This window comes from Chanodichthys erythropterus, chromosome 4 (genome assembly GCF_024489055.1).
Source record: "Chanodichthys erythropterus isolate Z2021 chromosome 4, ASM2448905v1, whole genome shotgun sequence".
Lineage (NCBI taxonomy): Eukaryota > Metazoa > Chordata > Actinopteri > Cypriniformes > Xenocyprididae > Chanodichthys > Chanodichthys erythropterus.
Genome location: NC_090224.1, coordinates 9,737,501 through 9,756,845, shown reverse-complemented (window position 1 = coordinate 9,756,845; position 19,345 = coordinate 9,737,501). Strand labels below are relative to the sequence as shown.

The 19,345-nt window shown below is 35.9% G+C and overlaps 2 protein-coding genes across 9 annotated transcripts in view; both read left to right on the top strand.

Annotated features, from left to right (window-relative positions):
• LOC137019033 (SAM and SH3 domain-containing protein 1-like) overlaps positions 1-3,734 on the top strand; it is a 269,352-nt gene extending 265,618 nt beyond the window's left edge. For all 7 annotated transcript variants that reach the window (XM_067384005.1, XM_067384004.1, XM_067384003.1 and 4 more), the window contains 2 exons: positions 836-967; positions 1,095-3,734. In XM_067384005.1, the coding sequence (XP_067240106.1) occupies positions 836-967; positions 1,095-1,355 (393 nt within the window). In that variant the 3' untranslated portion in view covers positions 1,356-3,734. The remainder of the gene's footprint in view (positions 1-835; positions 968-1,094) is intronic.
• A 1,013-nt stretch (positions 3,735-4,747) lies between these two features.
• Positions 4,748-19,345, top strand: part of usta (uronyl 2-sulfotransferase a) — a 75,638-nt gene continuing 61,040 nt past the window's right edge. For both annotated transcript variants that reach the window (XM_067384002.1, XM_067384001.1), the window contains exon 1: positions 4,748-5,403. In XM_067384002.1, the coding sequence (XP_067240103.1) occupies positions 5,190-5,403 (214 nt within the window). In that variant the 5' untranslated portion in view covers positions 4,748-5,189. The remainder of the gene's footprint in view (positions 5,404-19,345) is intronic.

Here is a 19,345-nt window from a genome sequence, read left to right as displayed (position 1 = left end):
GACATGAAGGTGAGTAATTAATGACAGAATTTTCTTTCTTTTTTGATTTCTTTAATCTCTCAGTTAACGAGATGCTTATAAATGAAAGCTGAAGTGTGTAATATAAAGTATACGTTCTCCTCTCGCAGCTTGTGTGCTGTTCATAGTTTGATTTCCCTGAGGAGCGTAAACACTGAGGCTCTGATGTGCTGTCAAAACATTGCTCTTTTTGTGTAGTGAGCTGTGTACTTTGATTGTCGATTTAGTTCACAAAGTGAAATGAGTATTTCCCTTATTGAGATAACTACAATTTAAAAACTGCTTGGTTTGCAATATTATAAAGCCATAGTGTTTATTTTAGAGAAGTAAGATGGACATTTGGCGCGCTAACAAAGACGTCCTGAAAATGATTAAAGTGGATCTGTTACGCCACACAGGGGGATGTTAGCTTTAGAACGCTGAATCTCACATTAAACAAACAATTTAGTCTTGCTCGCCTTGTAATGCTATAATTGCCACATAAAGTTTGCTTGTTTGTGAGTCAGACTCCGTTTCCAAGTATGCTCGGTCTCTACCACCCGTAAAATCAATTAAAAAGCCACATGAAGTAAACTTTATGATCTGATAATTTCTGTTGTTATTCAGAGTCCACAATCTGAGACAAAGTTGCTCTGCTCACATTAGCTGAGCGCTAATCACGGCTTAGCTTGACTCAAGTGTTAGCAAAGAAAATTCCCCTCATATTTTGATAAGCAGACTTATGTTTTTCTTAGGGGCGTTTCTAGAGGTGTTTTCCAGTTGTTTAAATGAATTGGCAAACTCCGCTTATCTTTCCCTTTCTCTCTGCGTTTCATAGCACGGCCGATGTGGTATTCCTCAACTCTTGGTACAGAGGTACTCAGAGGACTTCCAGCAGCCAGTGAAGGACGTGGCGTCCAGTCTGGATCAGATCAGAGTTAAACAACTCCGTAAGGAGCACCGCATGGCTGTGAGTTACTTTCGCAGATTTATAGATTTAGCACAATTCATGTGAGTCAAATTAGATCATGATACTCTTATTTACTTGACTGCATTAGCACTGACATTTGGTCTTTGTGCTTCATTTATCTCCGCAGATTCCCTCGGGAGGTTTGACTGACATGTGTCGGAAGCCAGTGTCTCCTGTTCATGTGAGTTCTGTGTCTGATTGGCTGCTGTCGATCGGAATGCCCATGTATTCTGCTCCTCTATTGGCCGCAGGCTTTGACACGCTGGGTCGCGTTTCGTCCTTAAACGAGGCAAGAGCGAGAGAAGCTGGCCTGAAGGAGGACCATCACATACGTATTCTTCTCAGCGAAGCCCAACTAGTCACAGCCAGCAGCTCAGGACAGTCATAATAGTAATATTAGCTATTATGAACTAGAATAAATGGATCAAACTCTTCTGCCAGGTGAAGGGACAGACCTGGACAACAGCTGCCGAATTTTTCCCCAACATTTTTGTCTTATAATCTCAAGCCTTTTGGCATTTACAGAAATGACAGATCTGGCTTCCAAGGACTGTTATTGTGGGCCTATCAACAGATTTTGGCCTGAAAGGACCGCCTGTCGAAAGAAAGCACACTTTTTTCCTGAAAATATATGCTTTTGTATGAATTTAAAGACTGTTCTGAAACCTTTCTCGCTTTTTCAGGAAGCGTGAGATTTATTTAGAAAAAATACTGTAAAGGAAAAAAAAGGTTTTGTGCTTATTGAAGCACATCGATATCAAGAGTATGTCACCTGGCCAAAGCAATGTCATTTCATGCAGGTTTTGTTAATATAATACTACTTTATCTTTCAAAGCATACAGTATGTATATGAGGTGAGTCAAGTAAAAGGGTGTTTCTAAAATTCCCAAAAGCATGATGTTGCCATATGGGGATATTCAGAGCAATGCACATTTTGATTTTAGGCCAATAGTTGGTCACGGTTTTAGCAAGTATGTACTATGTTTGTACAAACAGTTTAATTTGTTTCTTTCTTCATGGCTACATTTTAGCATCACTCCTTTATATTAAGCTTAATATAATGCTTTATACAACACATTTAATCTTCCCTGTCTTCTAAACACACAATATTCAACACTTACTCAGCTGTCGTGGCATATCAATTTGTTGCCTGTTATCTTGAAAATTATACTCATGCATATTGTTTACCTCTCATTATACTCATCTCTGATGCGACTGATGCATCACACGGCTGTAATATTCTTGCTGGAGTGAAATGTGTACAGGTGTTTATTTTTTGTTTTATTTAATTTTTCTTATGCCCCAGATTGCCTTGCACTTTGACTGGGGTGTTGAACACACTTTGAATCAGAAAAAGCCTCAAGCTCTTGAAAGCACACAGTCTTAGCCTTAAAATACAAATCAAAACTTCAAGGAGCGTTCTGACACTAGTGACCTACACAGACTGGGGCTTCAGCCACGATTTAAAAATTGGGAAGAAAGATCAATGAAGCATCATTTGTCAAGTGAAATTCAATCACATTTCTTCACTAGGTCTGATTTACAATAATTTTTTTGTATTATTTTTGTCATCCAGAACACAATGCAAATGACGTGTGTGTTTCAGGGAGAATAAGGTGTGTTATGTGGTAATTGTGGATGGACACAACTTTTCTTACTCACATCTGGCGTTGGGGAAAGAACAGCGCATCTGGCAGACTCGCTTCTAAATGAAAGCTGAGCGTGAACTACGAGGTTAGCTGACGTCATTTCAGCTCACAAATTTAAAGCATTGCATTGCTCCAAATTAAGCACAATGAAGAGAGCTTCTCCCACAATCACTCTCAGGCTGTTTTTGATTGCGCGGCTGAGGCGAGAATTCAGCTCGTTTCAGTACATTCAGATGCTTTTAAAGATCTTTCAGTTTTCCAGTTAAAGAAAGACACCAGTCATGCTTCCCCAAGGCCTTGTAGTTTTAGGAAATGGTGTCTTTTTGAACACTCACTTTAGAATTGTATTTCTCCCTGATGACATTTTCTCTTGTATGTAATGCAGCACAATTTATAGACCATAACGCTCAAGATTTTAATGAACATTTTAAATAGCAGTAGAGAATCGATAGATTTCTTTATATCAGAATGGTTGCCTTCAGATTGCTATCAGAAGAGTGCTTTGATAACAATGAGGCTTTTTATGTATTTAAAATCAAAAATATATTTCATGAAATGTTACTGTAAAAAATGCACTTTATTAAAGAATGAAAATTGTTTTTTAATTCCATTGTGGAGAAAATGAGATTACAAAGATGGGTGAGATCGACACATTTGCAGTTTTTTAATATGTTTGTTTTCAGGTCAAATGTTGATGGTTGAGTTGAGCTGTTTAAATATCAAATCTGTTAAAAATATAATCACTTGTTAATTAATTACAGAACTAACCATGACCAGTTAATTATTTCAACTTAAATGATATAAAACTGGGTCTTAATTACATATATGAAATGATTAACTGAGGTTGCACATTCTGTATATGTAATTGATATTTAAATAACTTATTTTTGCTTTTACATTAAATGTAATTATTAGCTGTATTATACATCATAGAGCAATACTCTTTCACCTATAGTTAGCAAGTGACATGCACCAGTGACCATTGTAAAATACATGTATAAAGATGATTTTATCTGGTTTCATTTCGCTAATGATTGTCCATAAAGGTTTTGCTTGTGTATTTACAAACAAAAATGTCTTAAAATATTTGTCCCTTTGAGGTGTAATAAAAAAAAAGAATATCCTAAACTGACTGTCTGTGTGTTTTCAGCAGCCATTACTCTGTCTTCAATGTCACATGATGCTTCAGAACTCATTCTAATATGCTGATTTGCTGTTGCTGCTCAAGAAACATTTATTATTATTATCAATGTTGAAAACCGTTTAATGTTTTTGTGGAAACTATATATATTTTTTATTATTCTTTCATCATTATAAAGTTCAAAAGAACAGCATATATCTGAATAGAAATCATTTACTATATATTAAAAAAAAATTATATTGACCCCAAATTTTTGAACAGTATATAGTGTATATTATTTCTCAGCCTGGCTGACTGTTAGGTCAATGACGCAACCCTATTTATCTCATGATAAGACTTGATCAAAATATTTAAAGAAATATCAATAAAGCCTTCAAGCTTTCAACAAAGTACAATTATATACCCATGTGTGTACACTAGTGCAAACTGACCTTAGATCATTTATTTTTGAAGTTCAAATAACTTGCCACCAGTATAGCAGTACTGTATACAAATAACATCTTAATTTGAGAACTTTTTTTTTTTTTTTTTTTTTTTTTTACATTTTTACTTTCTTATCATTCTTTGATAAAATAATTATATCCAAACTGGAGAGATAACAGCAAACACTGCTTGAGGCTAAAGAGGAGGCCAATTTTGCAATTTTCCACCTCTGATTTGGCAGTCACCACACGTAATTATATTCCGGGTGGGTTAAATAAAGACATCATTTCATTTGATTTAGAATGCTTGAGTAAAATAAAAGATATTGTGTTGCACTATAAATGAAACCATTGTGATTTTATCATTCTAACACTTACTTACATGGCTGAAAGTGTCAAATTTAGTCATTCAAATGGTCAAAAACTCAGTCATAAACTTTACCCTTGGCTGAATATTTAATTAAAATGGTTTCTATGTTTGTGTTGTCCTTATTGTGCTTTGTTTCAGAATAACGACCTGGAAATTTTCCTTCAAAAGCACAGCTTTTACACTGAAGCCTGCTGCCGCTTTGACAAATTCCACCCTTTCATGATGTTGATAGATATTTCTAGCATTTTTATTAAAATATTTGTATTTGATAAAATAATTACTAGATTTGATGATGTACAGGCCGCTCTCGAGCGCTTTCGCGCTTCTTCCGCCTGGTGGTGCTGAGCTGCACAAGGCAGCGCGTGAGCGGGAGTCCATCCTCCGGTTGAACTTTTTCCTCCACATTCAGTAATCTGACACCGACACTAACCCCAAAAAGCAGAGGATGGATTCCCAACTTCATTCGCAAAAATAGCTCAGCAAGAGCAGACGAGAAAACACGACCGAGCAGAGGACGAACATCTGAACGCCTCTGTTCGCGCGCATCGATCTGTGAAGTGTTTAAATGTTGACTAAAAAGTTTTTATCTAAAGAGGCGGATGGGTGACGACCATTCTCGGCGCTTCCATGTGAGGAGACGATGAAGAATTACAGCAGCAGTCCCCGTCTAAAAAATCACAGCACAGATCGGAACAGCAGAAAGGGATTCTGGTTATCGGCTCTCGGGCTTCGCTTCTCCCTGCGCGATTATGCTTTCTGCATGGCCACGCTGCTGCTCTTCTGTCTCGGCTCACTGTTTTACCAGCTGAACGGAGGACCCCCTAAAGTTCTGCTGGAGATCAGGCAGTATCTCGGTAAGACTCGCTCTCTTCCTCTCGCTTTCCCCCTAGTTTGGAGACTTGTACCGACTGCTGTCTCGTCACTGCGTTGAAGTGTCCAACATTTCCGCTGTGTGTTCCGAGGCAGATGTTGGATTCCCTGAGGTTTCGGTGCGTTTTCTTGTATAGGCTTGTTTGGACAGGTTTGCTTTTCCGTGTCCTCACTTTTTACGCAAAGGAAAACGTGTGTGGAGTCATTTTACATCCGTAAAGTCCATTTAAAGAGAAAGTCCATAAAAAAAATAATCAAATTCTGTCATTTATTCAACCTCATTTGTTCCAAACCTGTATGTTTTTCTTCTTCTTCTGTGAAACACACAATTGGATGTCACCATTCGCTTGGCATCTTTTTTTGAATGAAAGTCAGTGAGGACTGGGAAACTTGTCATTTGAAGAAAGTCATACACATTTGGAGTAATATGAGGCTGAGTAAATGATGACAAACTTCATTTATGGATGAACTATCCCATTAACTTCCAATACTATAGACAGAAAAGTTTTGTCTTTATTCAGCAGTTAAGTCTGTTCACAAGCAGAATATCCCCTCTGATGTAAAGTACTGATTATGTTCACTCTGTCAAAGTAATCCAGCCAGTATTGTAAAGCTGCATCCTTGCTAATTCAACAGGCATCAGCTTGTGTGTGTTACTTCTATCTTTTATGTATGATCTGTATGTGTTTGACACTTGCACTATAGTTTGCTTAATGGTATTTAGAGGTCAGTGTAGTCATTGTTTGCCTTGATAAGTTTTGATACAAGCTTTAAGCTTTGATATGGGTTTTGGCAATATAGCCTATTTGTAGTCCGTACAGACAAAATCAGGTCCTCACACAGACAATATCGAGACTTTTTATATAGTTTTTTATTGTTTAATTATTGCTGTAAAGATGTCCCATTGGGAGAAAAAATAAATACTGGTTCCAGTCTTGCCTATTTCTGTACTTGAATGCAGAACAAATGGGTCATCATGTGCAGTCATAAAGAGTAGTCTGTGTCATTGTGTTGGTATGAACTGGAGAATAACAGCATGAGCAGTGCATGCTTTCATTCTGCTGGAGTGTTTGTGAGAGGGGTCAGTGCTATAAAGAGCATACAGATCAGCACAGGGGCGTAGCCATCATTGTGAGGGGGGCACGTCTTATTAATAGATTTCTCTTTTTTTTATCTCATCTCTTGCTTTTAATTTGAAATGAATTTGCTTTTAATAAGATATCAAATACACTGCTGAACAATAACCAATATCTAATATTTTTCCCTATATTTTATGACAATTTTATGATTGGTTTATGTACTACAGACACTTGTTCATTAAGTCCTCAAACTCCTCATGGATTTTATACAATGTAAAAAAAAAAAAAAAAAAGATCACAAGAGAAAATACAGAAAATACAGTACCTATCAAAAGTTTGGAAACATTACAATTGTAATTGTACAATTGAAATATGTCTCTTCTACACACTAAGGCTGGATTTATTTAATCAAAAAAAATGCAGTAAAAACGGTAATATTGTGAAATAGTATTACAATTTAAAATAGATGTTTTCTATGTGAATATATTGTAAAATGTAATTTATTCCTGTGATCAAAGCTGAATTTTCAGTGTCACGCGATCCTTCAGAAATCATTCTAATATGATGATTTGCTGCTCAAGATACATTTATGATTATTATAAAAGTTGAAAACAGTTGTGCTGCTTCATATTTTTGTGGAAACTATGATACCAATCAAACATTTGCGGTAAGATTTAAAAAAGAGATATTAGGCTAATACTTTCATTCATTAAGGGTGCATTAAATTTATCATAGTGACCGTGACCATAAATGCAAACAAATGCTATTCATTGAACTTTCTATTCATCAAAGAATCCCGAAAAAAATAAATGTATCATGTTTCCACAAGCAAATCAGCATATTAGAATGATTTCTGAAGGATCATGTGACACTGAAGACTGATCCTGAAAACTCACAGGAATAAATTACATTTTAAAGTACATAGAAAACAGCTATTTTAATTTGTAATTACATTTCACAATATTAGTGTTTTAACTGTATTTTTTGATTAAGTAATTGCAGCCTTAGCGAGCATAAGAGACTTCCTTCAAAAACATTAAAAGGTTATCAGTTAGCACTGCATTAATCTTGTCAATAAATAACTTGAGATGGCTTGAAAAGCACACATAATAATCCATATCTCGTCACATTTGCGCATTTTATTCTGCTGCTAGAGCGAATAGCTGAATTACTGCTACGAAACCTTTTTGGACATTCTGTGAGAGAGCGCCCTCCGCCTGCCAGTATGAATGAAAAATATATTACACGAGAGTGAACGCTCCATAATGTTTAGATCGCCTCATTTTTGTTAAGAATAAAACGGCAGGTCATGCAAAAAGTGTGGGGGACGAATTTACGTTTTATTAAAACGCCCACGGATCAGCAGTTTGCTTACCTGCCGTTGATCTATAATCTGTCAGGTCATCTTAACCATATAAAGGCTACTGTTTCATATTTGATAATTTTTAAGACCTTTTTATCATCATCATCAAAAATTAGCTGAAAAACCTGTTGTACACAATCTTGCCTTCATGACTTATACCATCTGATTGATAGTTCCTATATATATATATATTTTTTTTTTATTAAATAAAAGGCCTTATTATAATTCTAGGTCATGGTGCGTGTGTGTGTGTGTGTGTGTGTGTGTGTGTGTGGGTGCGTGGGTGCGTGCGTGCGTGTGTGTGTAATCCTTAATGATTTTCTAAAGTAAATGTAAGAATAACTTCTTGTTATTAATATTTCTAGATGAAAATTTACTGGACCGATGCAGCTTAAGTTTACTTGATTGTCCATACAATTTTTAGAAAAATTGTGTTAAAATGTACATATCAAATATAATACAACAGGCTTTTGAGGAACGTTTAACTCAGTCATTATTGTATAATATTATGTTTTGTTCCTCACAATTAAAACTAATTAGCTTTGATCATTAAACTAAGCATTTCAATATCATCTTACTAAGACATATTATTGTGATTTATAGTGTGACAACTGATATTTATATGCATTTTATATAAGTTTTAAATTTTATTTAAAAAATTTCATTGATTTACATTACAAGCAGAATATTAGAAATTAATTTTAGCCATATAAATAACATTGGTACCAAATTGCATATTTTTGCTCATTTGGGCCTCTGAATGAAACTACTCCTCGAGTGTTAGATCCATATTCTTACTATATCATAACATATGGACCATAAAAGCCTCAAATATGATACAACACGCATATGCAAACTTTTTTAGATTCTCTTTTAGATATTTGTCAATAAACTGTTCAATTAAAAAAAGGATTTTTCTGAATATTTCATATATCAGGCTTAACAGAGTAAAGTTTCCATAGAAAGATGGAAACTACTCAGTTATTGTCTGAACAGTGAGCTATACATATATCATTCAAGGAGGTTCAACCAAAAAGGGACATTGTCATCATTTACTCCACCATTATTTACTTTTCATACCTAACATCTCATTTTGTATTCCACGGATAGAAAGAAAACTATACAGAGTAACAACAAGAGGGTGAGTAATTATGCCTAAACTTTCATTTTGAATGGTGAACTATTCCTTTAAGAAAAAACAGCGTTGCATTCTTAAGATATACTTCAGCTTTTTCCAAGTGGCTGCTAAGTGGTTTCTCGTCCACTTTCATCTGCTCAAACCTCACCCTTTACCATCAACACCTTCACCAGGAGCACCCACGGTTGCCAGTCAGCTCCTAAACTCACCCAAAACACGCTACACAGAGCCAGCCTTGTTCACTGCTACAGGGAGGTGCAGAAGCTTTGTGATGTTACAGCCACATGTGCATGTGGAGAGATCTGAATTCTTTATTTGCACATAATTTAAACTTCAATCTGCAAAACATCTACAGTCCTCAATCAAGTTAAATGGGGGACAACAGCTGACTTCCTCACCGCCAGTGCGGAACATCTAACTGTTGAAATGTCATTGGCATTGTGCGTATATACATAGCAAACTTGCTGCAGACGTAGCGTGTTCTGGCTGTGTTGTGGGAAATGATTTAACAAATGAGCTATGGACAGCCAGGGAAGTGCAGCACACTGAAACCCAGACAAAGGAAGACCCTCATTCTCTGCAGGAAGACACACAGGGTCAGATTTGTTTTGCCCACAGAAAAGCCCTCTTTCTTCAATTTTCAATTTCACTGTGTTTTGTTAGAATGAAATACTCTATACATTGGTATTTTCAGAGCTTTTGCAGCTGCATAGAGTGAGAAATTGTAAAAAATCAAGTTGCAGCAACAAATAAAAGTAAAATAAAATAATGCAATAGTGGAGTGTAAACTAAGACAAAGCAAATTAAACAAAGAAGAAAAAATAATAAACTAGTAATATTGCTTGAGCCAGTCATTAAGAAAGAATGGAGAATAAGATGAACTGTGCCAAAAACATTGATAATGAGCTTGTGTTTAGTGATGGAGACACAGACTCCAGTCAGATCACTCACTGACCCTCATACTGTGGTGACAGACTCATGCTGTCACAGTCCTTATTAGTGTTCCCGTCATAAGACACAGTTTCATTGTTTCATACATTATTAAATGTGTGGTGCATTGATGTATATCATTTTGGGTTACACTTTATTTTGATGGTCCACTTTAGACATTCCACGACAAACTATAAGTAACTCTGCAACTACATGTCAACTAACTTTAGTAGACTGTTAGGTTAGGGTTATGCCAGGGTTCGGGTTAGTGAAATAAGTTTACATGTAGTTGCAAAGTTACTTACAGTATAGTCCATAGGATGTCTGTTGGGGGAGCATCAAAATAAAGTGTTAGCAGATATTAAGCAGACAATCTACTAATACTCTAATGACTGCTAGTTGACGTAGTTGCAGAGTTACTTAGTAGAATGTCTAAAGTGGAACATCGAAATAAAGGGTTACCTAAGTTGGTTACACTTTATTTTAAGGTGTATTTGTTACACTGTAGTTATACATTTTAAGTACTGAGTAATATTAAGTAACTACATCAGTGCTTCCCACAGGTTTGAAATGTACTTGCGGTGGTAGCCGGGCGAAAAATCCTCCTATTACCCGTGGCACAAAAATGGTCTACTACATGTGACAAACAAAAAATGTGTGATTTTTAACAGTATTTTTATTTAATTGAAATTAATTTTAATTACATAGCATATTACATTTAATTACATACTTATATTATGCATTGTAAATTATGCAAAATGACAGCATTTAAATGGTTCACCTTTTCCTATGTTCTCCTTGCTGTCATATAGTGTCTCTCTCAGTAAATGGGACACAGATTTTACTAGTAAAATTTATAAAATGAATAATATATGTGTCAAATAATGTTCTTAGTCTTTTCTTCCTGTGGGGGAGACTATAATAATTTACTATGAATTAAATGGAAATCAAATTAAATACAATTTATTGTGTAACCAAAATACCAATAATGCCCAAAAGAAAAAGAAAAAACTTAGCATGTGACTTTTAATTATTAACAAGTCCGAAATACACCAGGACTCTTATTTTGAAATGTTTGTACTATTGCAGGCTGATCCTTCAGATTCGTACAATCATCTAAAACATTTTATATAAAGGCCATAAAGTAGTCTTTGTAATAATTCATCAACTTGAGTTCATTAGCAATCATTTCATTGATTGAGAATCACACTGAAGCAATCTGAACATAGAGTCTGAAGTCTTGTGATTTTGCAAAATGCAGCGGCTGTGGGAATGTTAGCGGGAGTAAACAGTTCTGACGCACACGTAACGAGCAGGTATGAAACGACTAGTTTATCGATCGCGGATGGTTTCATTATCTTGCGCGGATATAAAAGTATAAGAGGATAAAAATAATAAAAGCAAAAATGTGTCTCCAAATATACTTGGGCGGCCGTTATTATACGTGGGCGACCCGCCCAAGTAAAGTCTATGTGTGGGAAGCACTGTACATGTACTTACTATAGGGTTATTATTAGGGTTTGGTTGGGTTTAGGGTTAGTTGCATGTAATTATGCATAATTTATAGTAATTAATATAGTAACTACATGTAACATATGTAACAATGACACTAAAATGAAGTGTCACCCCTAATTTTATGATAAAAACCTTTCCCAGATGTCTGTGCGACTGTCTTGATTTTACTTTGATGGACACTGTCTCTCAGTCTGTACTTGTCAAGCATGAATCTCAGTGTTTGTGTGGTGTATTTTATTTATTTATTTTTTTTATTTTTATTTTTTTTAGGTGCCATGTCTTTTGGGGCAAGACAGTATGCATTTTATTTTTGATACACTACTGTTCAAAAGTTTGGGTTTGGTACTAAGAATTATTCATGAAAGATGCTTTTTCTTCTCACCAAGGTTGCATATATTTGATAAAAAATACAGTAAAAATTTTAATATTATTGTGAAATATTATTATAATTTAAAATAACTGTTTTCTATTTTAATGTATTTCAGAATCTAATTTATTCTTTTGATGGCAAAGCTGAATTTTCAGCTTCATTACTTAAGTCTTCAGTGTCACATGATCCTTCAGAAGTCATTCTAATATGCTGATTTGCTGCTGAAGAAATATTTCTTTTTATCAATGTTGGAAACAGTTTTGCTACTTAATATTTTTGTGGGAAAAAATTATATATTTTTCTTTTCAGGATTCTTTGATGAATAGAAAGTTCAAAAGAGCAACATTTATTTGAATTTGAAATCTGACATTATTACTGTCACTTTTGACGCTTTTTTATGCATCCTTGCCAATTAAAAGTATTTGGTTCTTTCAACAACACACACACACACAAAAAATGACTGCCTCCAAACCTTTGAATAATAGTGTAATTTGTTGTGATTTGTAATTAGTTTGAAAGCATTGTTCTGGTCCTGAGTGTTAGTGAAATATCAAGGCTGAAGCTCCAGAGAGAGAAAGGACTTGTTTGCAGGGAATGAGTGGGGGTCACTGAGTCTTTCTCTCTCTTTAAAGCAGGAGGATGAGCATCTGTCCTATTTACTTTAAGAGCAGGTGTTACTTTTGGCTGGGCTGTGATTTGGTGTGTGTACACTAAGCGAACACTTGTGTGTTAAATCGCTATCTTGGACAGTGCTCAAGTGCAACGTTGTTATGTATCTCAACTAGCGTGAGGAAGTTCAGAATGGTAATCAGTCTCTCAACTCCAGTGGTACATCTATACCTTTCAACTAATTTTTTCTTTGGAGAAATTTTAAATATATATATATAAAAAAAAAAAATAGAGTTTGAATTCTAATAATATTTCACAATCTTACTGTTTTTCTGTATTTTTGATCTAATAAATGTAGCCTTGGCGAGCATAAGAGATTTTCTTTCAAAAACATTTTTAAAAAAAAAAGTTATCCTCACCAAACTTTTGAAGGGTATTATATATTGAATAGAATCATAGGAATGTTTTGGCAAAATGAAAGAGAGATGACCTTTGCTGTGACACCCGTTAACAGTGGATGTGAGTGGCACGTGTTTGTGTTGCTGTCTGAGGAGTTTATGGCAGTTCGGCTGTTCTGTGTGACTAATAACTGGTCATTGAAACACTGGGTGTGTTTGTGCCATTAATCATGATTTGTTATGTTGCCTTGACTTTCAGAACCTCTTAGACTATAAAATCACACACACATGCACATGAAAATAACTGCTTTTGAGAGGTTTTTATAATTGAACAAACCAGCCAACTTACAGAAGTATCTCTGGGTTATGTGAATTAGAGTGGAATCTTGGAAGGCCACCGCAGACACACACACATAAACACTCTTTAAGAGATGATCTTGATCTTCAGTTTGTGATTTATTGTAGGTTCATAAGCCATCCTGCTCGTAAAGATCTCCACTTCTGAACAGTATGAACTCTTTGCACTGATACAACCTCTGAGGTTAGATGAAAAATGTAGGAGAAACTCAAAAGAGAATCATCAAAATGCTTCTGTACGTCCAAGCCATGGCCTAACAATGAGCTCGCATTTTAATATGCAAAGTTCGAATTTGACTGTTCCAATCCCATTTCCCCACTCTTGTGAGTTTATGAAAAGCTAATAATTCATGAAATCATAAAAATGTAAACAATTTTGATATAAAAATAAAAATATGAAATATTTGAAATATTGAAATATGAAATATTAAAAAAAATAAAAAAAACCTTACTAAAAATGAAAAATACTGAAACAAGATATTCAACAAGCAAAAACCTTTTCAAACATATTTTGGAAATGTCACGCCTCTTACCATAACCACGAGTTTCAACACTACTAATGCAACTCAACCAGGCCTTGCTCAATTTTTTGCGTATACTATTTAAATGAGGAATATTGTGAAGTATACATTCCTGGAAGAAAACTCAAGACTACAATCTGGGTGTTTCAGGAAATTCATAAACAGAGCTTACTATTTTGTCTTATTTTAAATATTTTTAAGTCATATTGAGGCCCCACTGGAAGTTTGTTGAGGCCCCCTAGTGGGCCCTGGGCCCCTGGTTGAGAACCACATATAGAGAATAGCTCCCTTTGGAGTGGACATTGTGCTTTATAAATTTGCAGACCTTTTTCGTGCTCAAACAGCAACATTACACACTAAAGAAAGTTGAAAATGCAAAAAAGCACAATGGGTCCTCCTCTACATAGGGCCAATTTTATGTTGACATAAAAGGATTAGTTCACTTTAAAATAAAAATTACCCAAAGATTTACTCACCCTCAAGCCATCCTAGGTGTATATGACTTTCTTCTTTCTGATGAACACAATCAGAGTTATAATAATAAATATCCTGACGCATCCAAGCACTATAATGGTAGTGAACAGGGGCTATGAGTTTGAGTCCTACGTAACTGACGAGACGTCGGTTACACTTTTTTCCTAAGTTGACTACAGAAGGCGGTCTGGCAGAAGCTAGATAGTTTACTTTATACCTTGCAAATGCATCGCTTCCCTTCAGAAGGAGTTCATTAAAGGATTAGTTTACTTTCAAATTAAAATTTCCTGATAATTTACTCACCCCCATGTCATCCAAGATGTTCATGTCTTTCTTTCTTCAGTCAAAAGGTTTTTGATGAAAACATTCCAGGATTTTTCTCCTTATAGTGAACTTCAATGGTCTCCAAACGGTTGAAGGTCAAAATGACAGTTTCAGTGCAGCTTCAAATGGCTTTAAATGATATCAGACGAGGAATAAGGGTCTTATCAAGCGAAACGATTGGTCATTTTCTTACGAAAAAAAACAACTGTATATGCTTTATAAACAAAAATGATCACCTTGCAAGTGCTTCCACCATTCTGCTTTCAGTTTTCTTCAAAAAGCTTACACTGTATGTCGTACGCCTTCCCTATTCTACTTCATCAGAAAGAAGGAAGTCTTATACACCTAGGATGCCTTGAGGGTGAGTAAAGATTGGGGTAATTTTCATTTTAAAGTTAACTAATCCTTTAATTGTAACCTTGAGCTTGGGTCTATATCTCCACCTTTTTTACTCTTTTATTCTGTTGAATGTCTCTCTTTTCGACTGTTTCCACTGTCATCAGCCTGTATTTCTAAAGCAGGATACTGTGTGATTTTTGAGTATGAGAGCATATGAGCAGTGTGTACAAGAGCATGCCTTGACCCATTTACTGGACCACTTAAAGGAAAAAAAGACTAATGACATAAAAGCTATAGGAGCAGCACGTTAGAGTTTTGCCAGATGCATAATGATAATGACAGTCACACTGGAACAATTAAACATGTGAAGACGGAGAGTTCAGCTGCTCTATGCACTGACGTATACTCTGTCACAGTAATCTCAGGCAGAATCCCCATAGAAACACTTCTGCTTTACAGCATTTGCGGTTCATAATCGCAAAATTAGGAAGTGTGAGTAATGTTATATAAAAGCAGACACACAAACAAGCGTATAATGCTCATTTAGCTGCACGGCGATGTAAGTCTCTGCTCCACTCATGTATGTGTGATTTTTGGCAGGTCCCATCTTTGCGCTCTTATACAGCATGCTTCCAGCGGCCAGCTAAAAAAACGAGCGATTGATTCTCATTTTTATTTCATTTATTCCTCTCACTCTCCCCCGGTTGACAGATTTACACGGTGGCTCTCTTAAACTCGCAGGCCAACTCCTCCAGAGAGGCGCAGGTGGGAGCGTTTGCAGCAGGAAATGAGTGCGCTGAGCTGTCCGTCATATTTTGCTGGGCAGTTAATGTAAACAGTGTAAGTTGTTGGTGGGCGTACGGTTGTCAGATTGTCGACTTGTTTATTGAGTATTGAATTCCCACTTTACTGAATGGTGTCCTATGAGAGTGGAAAATCAGAAAGGAGTTTATAGACTGGACAGCAGACAATGTGGATCTATTATTTGACATTTGAACTTTCAGTGAAATATGTGCATAGACGGAGGGAGGCTCTCCTGCCGAAGTGGTTTCCTGAATGTTTGACTAGGACAAATAGCCTTTGTAAGATCAGAGCTCCTTCATTTTCTCTCTGTTGCATACACAGACGTCTTTCTTTCTCTTTATATATAGTGTTATGTGTAAATGTAATGATATTGTAATTGAAAGCTACATTTACAGAGGTGCATTTAGTTTCAAACAGAGCCACTGTTCGAAACTAAATGTCACTGCAGTTTCAAGCTGAAATGAACACTTGTGGCAGTAAAACACCAACTTTTATTCCTTTTCACATAAATTTTGATTAAAGGGGCAGATCGTTGATTAATAAAGACTTTTTTTTACCATAGTGCATGATAGGTAATACATTTCGACGTTGCAATTCGAAACGTTTTGACGTTTCATATGTTTCAGATAAAACTAAATATGCTTTTAGCTCCACTCATTGTACATTTCATTTTGAAAATGTTGCGAAATGTGCATGAAGCACACATTTTCTCATTTAGCCTGGGTTGGACTATGTAGAAATATGATACAGATCCGACATGAATCAGTTCAAGTATATGTGTTTGAAACCTTTGAAAACAAAAACAGTCTAAGTTTAGTTAATTTTGCTAAACTTTATCTCAGTCAATTAACTTTTTTGTTATTGAACAAATTTTGTAATTTCACAGGTTGAGAAAAAGAATAAATGGTCCAAACCAAACTGCAAACATAAAGTAGACAATACTTTTTGATTGCATTTGCGGTTCGGACAATTGATCCTCTTTTCCAGACTGCAAAATTAGTTATCATAGAGTTAAGTTTATCAATTGCACGTTTTGTCCTGCCAATTTACACATTCCATCGATTGTAAACCATTCCAGTGGGAGAAGAGGCAAAAGGGAACTCAATTCAGTACTTGCACGCTGTTATCTGTGCATGCCCACAGAGAGACGCGTTTCAGACAGACACATACGCACAAAATTATGTCAAAATACCCGTCTCAGCAAGAATTCTTGTAAACAGTTTGTTATGTCTTAGGGCAAGCTCACACTACAGGACTGTAAAGGGGGTCGCACACCGGACGCAAAGCTCAGCGCAGCGTCGCGTCTCTGACAACTCACAGGTATCGCACACCGGCCGCGCACATTATATACATGCAAGCTCAATTTTGAATCGACTCCTGATAGAAGAGATGCACAATGGGAGTGTTTTACGTCAACAGGGAAATGTTACATGCCTATGCTTTAATATTTCACACTGAGGTTAGTGTACATGGAAAAATGGCACAACAAAGCGCATACTACACAACACAATGCTGATGAGGAAATCGGATGTAATCTTTAGCAAAGATTAATCTATAATTAATTTATACAGTGAACACTATATTTTATTTAAACTTATTTAAATAGGCCTATTACATTCTGTACCTGAATACTACTATTTCGACCTTACTTTATTTGTAACTTTGTTCTATTGTATTTATCTATGCTTGTAATTTGTGTATTTGTTCTTATTTTATTACTGACTGTTAACTTGTCCTTAATAAAGTGTGAACTTTATTAGTTAGGCTAGTAGTTTTTGCTGTGGTATAGAAGTACTTAAAGTGTGCTTTAAATAATAAATGGAAAGCAAAGTTATATTTGCACCTCACAGGATTTTTTTTTTTTTTTTTAAATGATACGATCCATGACTCAAAAACCGTAATATGATCCGAAGGAACCAAGAGTTTTGTGATCCGTTGCACCACTACTCTTTACTCTTACTATACTCCTAATTATTCAGTGGCAAACAAGTCCACTTTAAACATCAGTTCTGGACATTAGTGATTTTATTCCGTCAAATTGTGATGAAATATGTATTACAGTGTCTAGCTCTGTGACCTTTGAAACAGCAGAAGCAGTGTTGTGAGTTCGGAGAGGACAGTCGCATATTTTGGCAGTGGTCTGACAGTGAGGATCTTTTGGGTGAGGGGGATATGCAAGGTGTGGTATTTCACATCTGCACAGACTCCTTCTCTGAGAAGAACATCTCGCAAATCTGTAAAAACACATTTCAAACTGTGATTCTCTCACTCTTACCAGATGCTGAGGAAGCCGCAATAGAGTTAATCACAATGCATCAAATTTTAAAGTAGCAATCTGGCTACTTTAAAATTTGATGCATTATTATCATTAACTCTAGTGCAACAGTGTTTTGAACTAAGAAACTTGTGCCTTTTGCCCAACTGTTTTCCTTGCAAAAGGTTGATGAGGGCACAGCTGGCATTGGCACAAACGTGTGGGTGGCACAGTCAGTGGTACTCTGGGTGGGGCACATTTACCAGTGCCATTAACACAGCAATTGAAGATAATTCCTAAAAAAACTTGCTTGTTTGAAGTAGAAAGTCATTCCTTACGGCCCTTGTCATTTCTGGCCCCCAGGAACCTGAGGTCCTTGTGTGTTGTGTGTCATCTGTTTCTTGTCAACTGTTTTCTCTTTCTTTGAAGAGCATTTAGATTTTAAGTATCAAATCTTACTGTTTGGACTGGGTCATTGATCTCCCCAGTGATGCAATTTTGAATTGCCCTTCTACCACATGATGGAGAACATTCCACAAGTTATGTCATCCTCGGATCTTTCCAGCTTCATCCTGAGAACATAATCCAAACTTCCTTCCAAGTGTTTCCATATGAGCTTGTCTTTCTTAGTTAATGCTATATAAGTGAGCCAGACAGACAAAGGTGTTTTATGATAGCCATCTTCAAATATGTTTAATTGCTCATTAAAATGGTTATGAAGATGAAGTGCTCTGCCAGATCCCTATATCTTGTTTGGAAGGGCCGTCTGCCCTGCATTCCAATTTTCAAGCCATCTCTGTTTTACTAATTTAACGCTTGTGAAAGAACAGAAGTACCCGCTCTAAAATAGCAACCTTAAATATATGCTGGGCAGATAGGGCAGCCATGCCCGACCCTTTGTGTGTAACCGCTGTGCGCTTGTTGGGGAACTTGTACATGTGTGCATCTGTGTTGTGTGTGCGCAGCGCTGAGCTTTCATGTTTTGTGTAAGCTGAGCTATGTAAGTGGCAAGTTGGTGGTTTTTTTCAATTTTTCAGGTTTTCCACAGTGCCAGCTTGCATTCAGAGTAATTTGGTTCAATCATTGCCATTAGTTTCTGCATGCCACATGCTTGCCTTGTTCAGTGTTTTTTTTCTGCTGGTGGGTCTTTTCTGTTTCCTCAGGTTCAAGTCTCTCACCCCTGCTTTCCTGTAAAATAAAAGACAAAAAGTAATGCCATTCAGAAGTTTGGGATTGGTACGATTTTTTAAATATTTTGAAGGAATATATTTGATCAAAAATACTGTAAAATTGAAATATTATCATAAAATATTATATATTATTTAAAATAACTGTAATTTTTATTTTGAATATATTTTAAAATGTATTTTATTCCCGTGATGCAAAGCTGAATTTGGTGCTCAAGTAACAGTTGTGCTGATTTTGTTATATATATATATATATATATATAT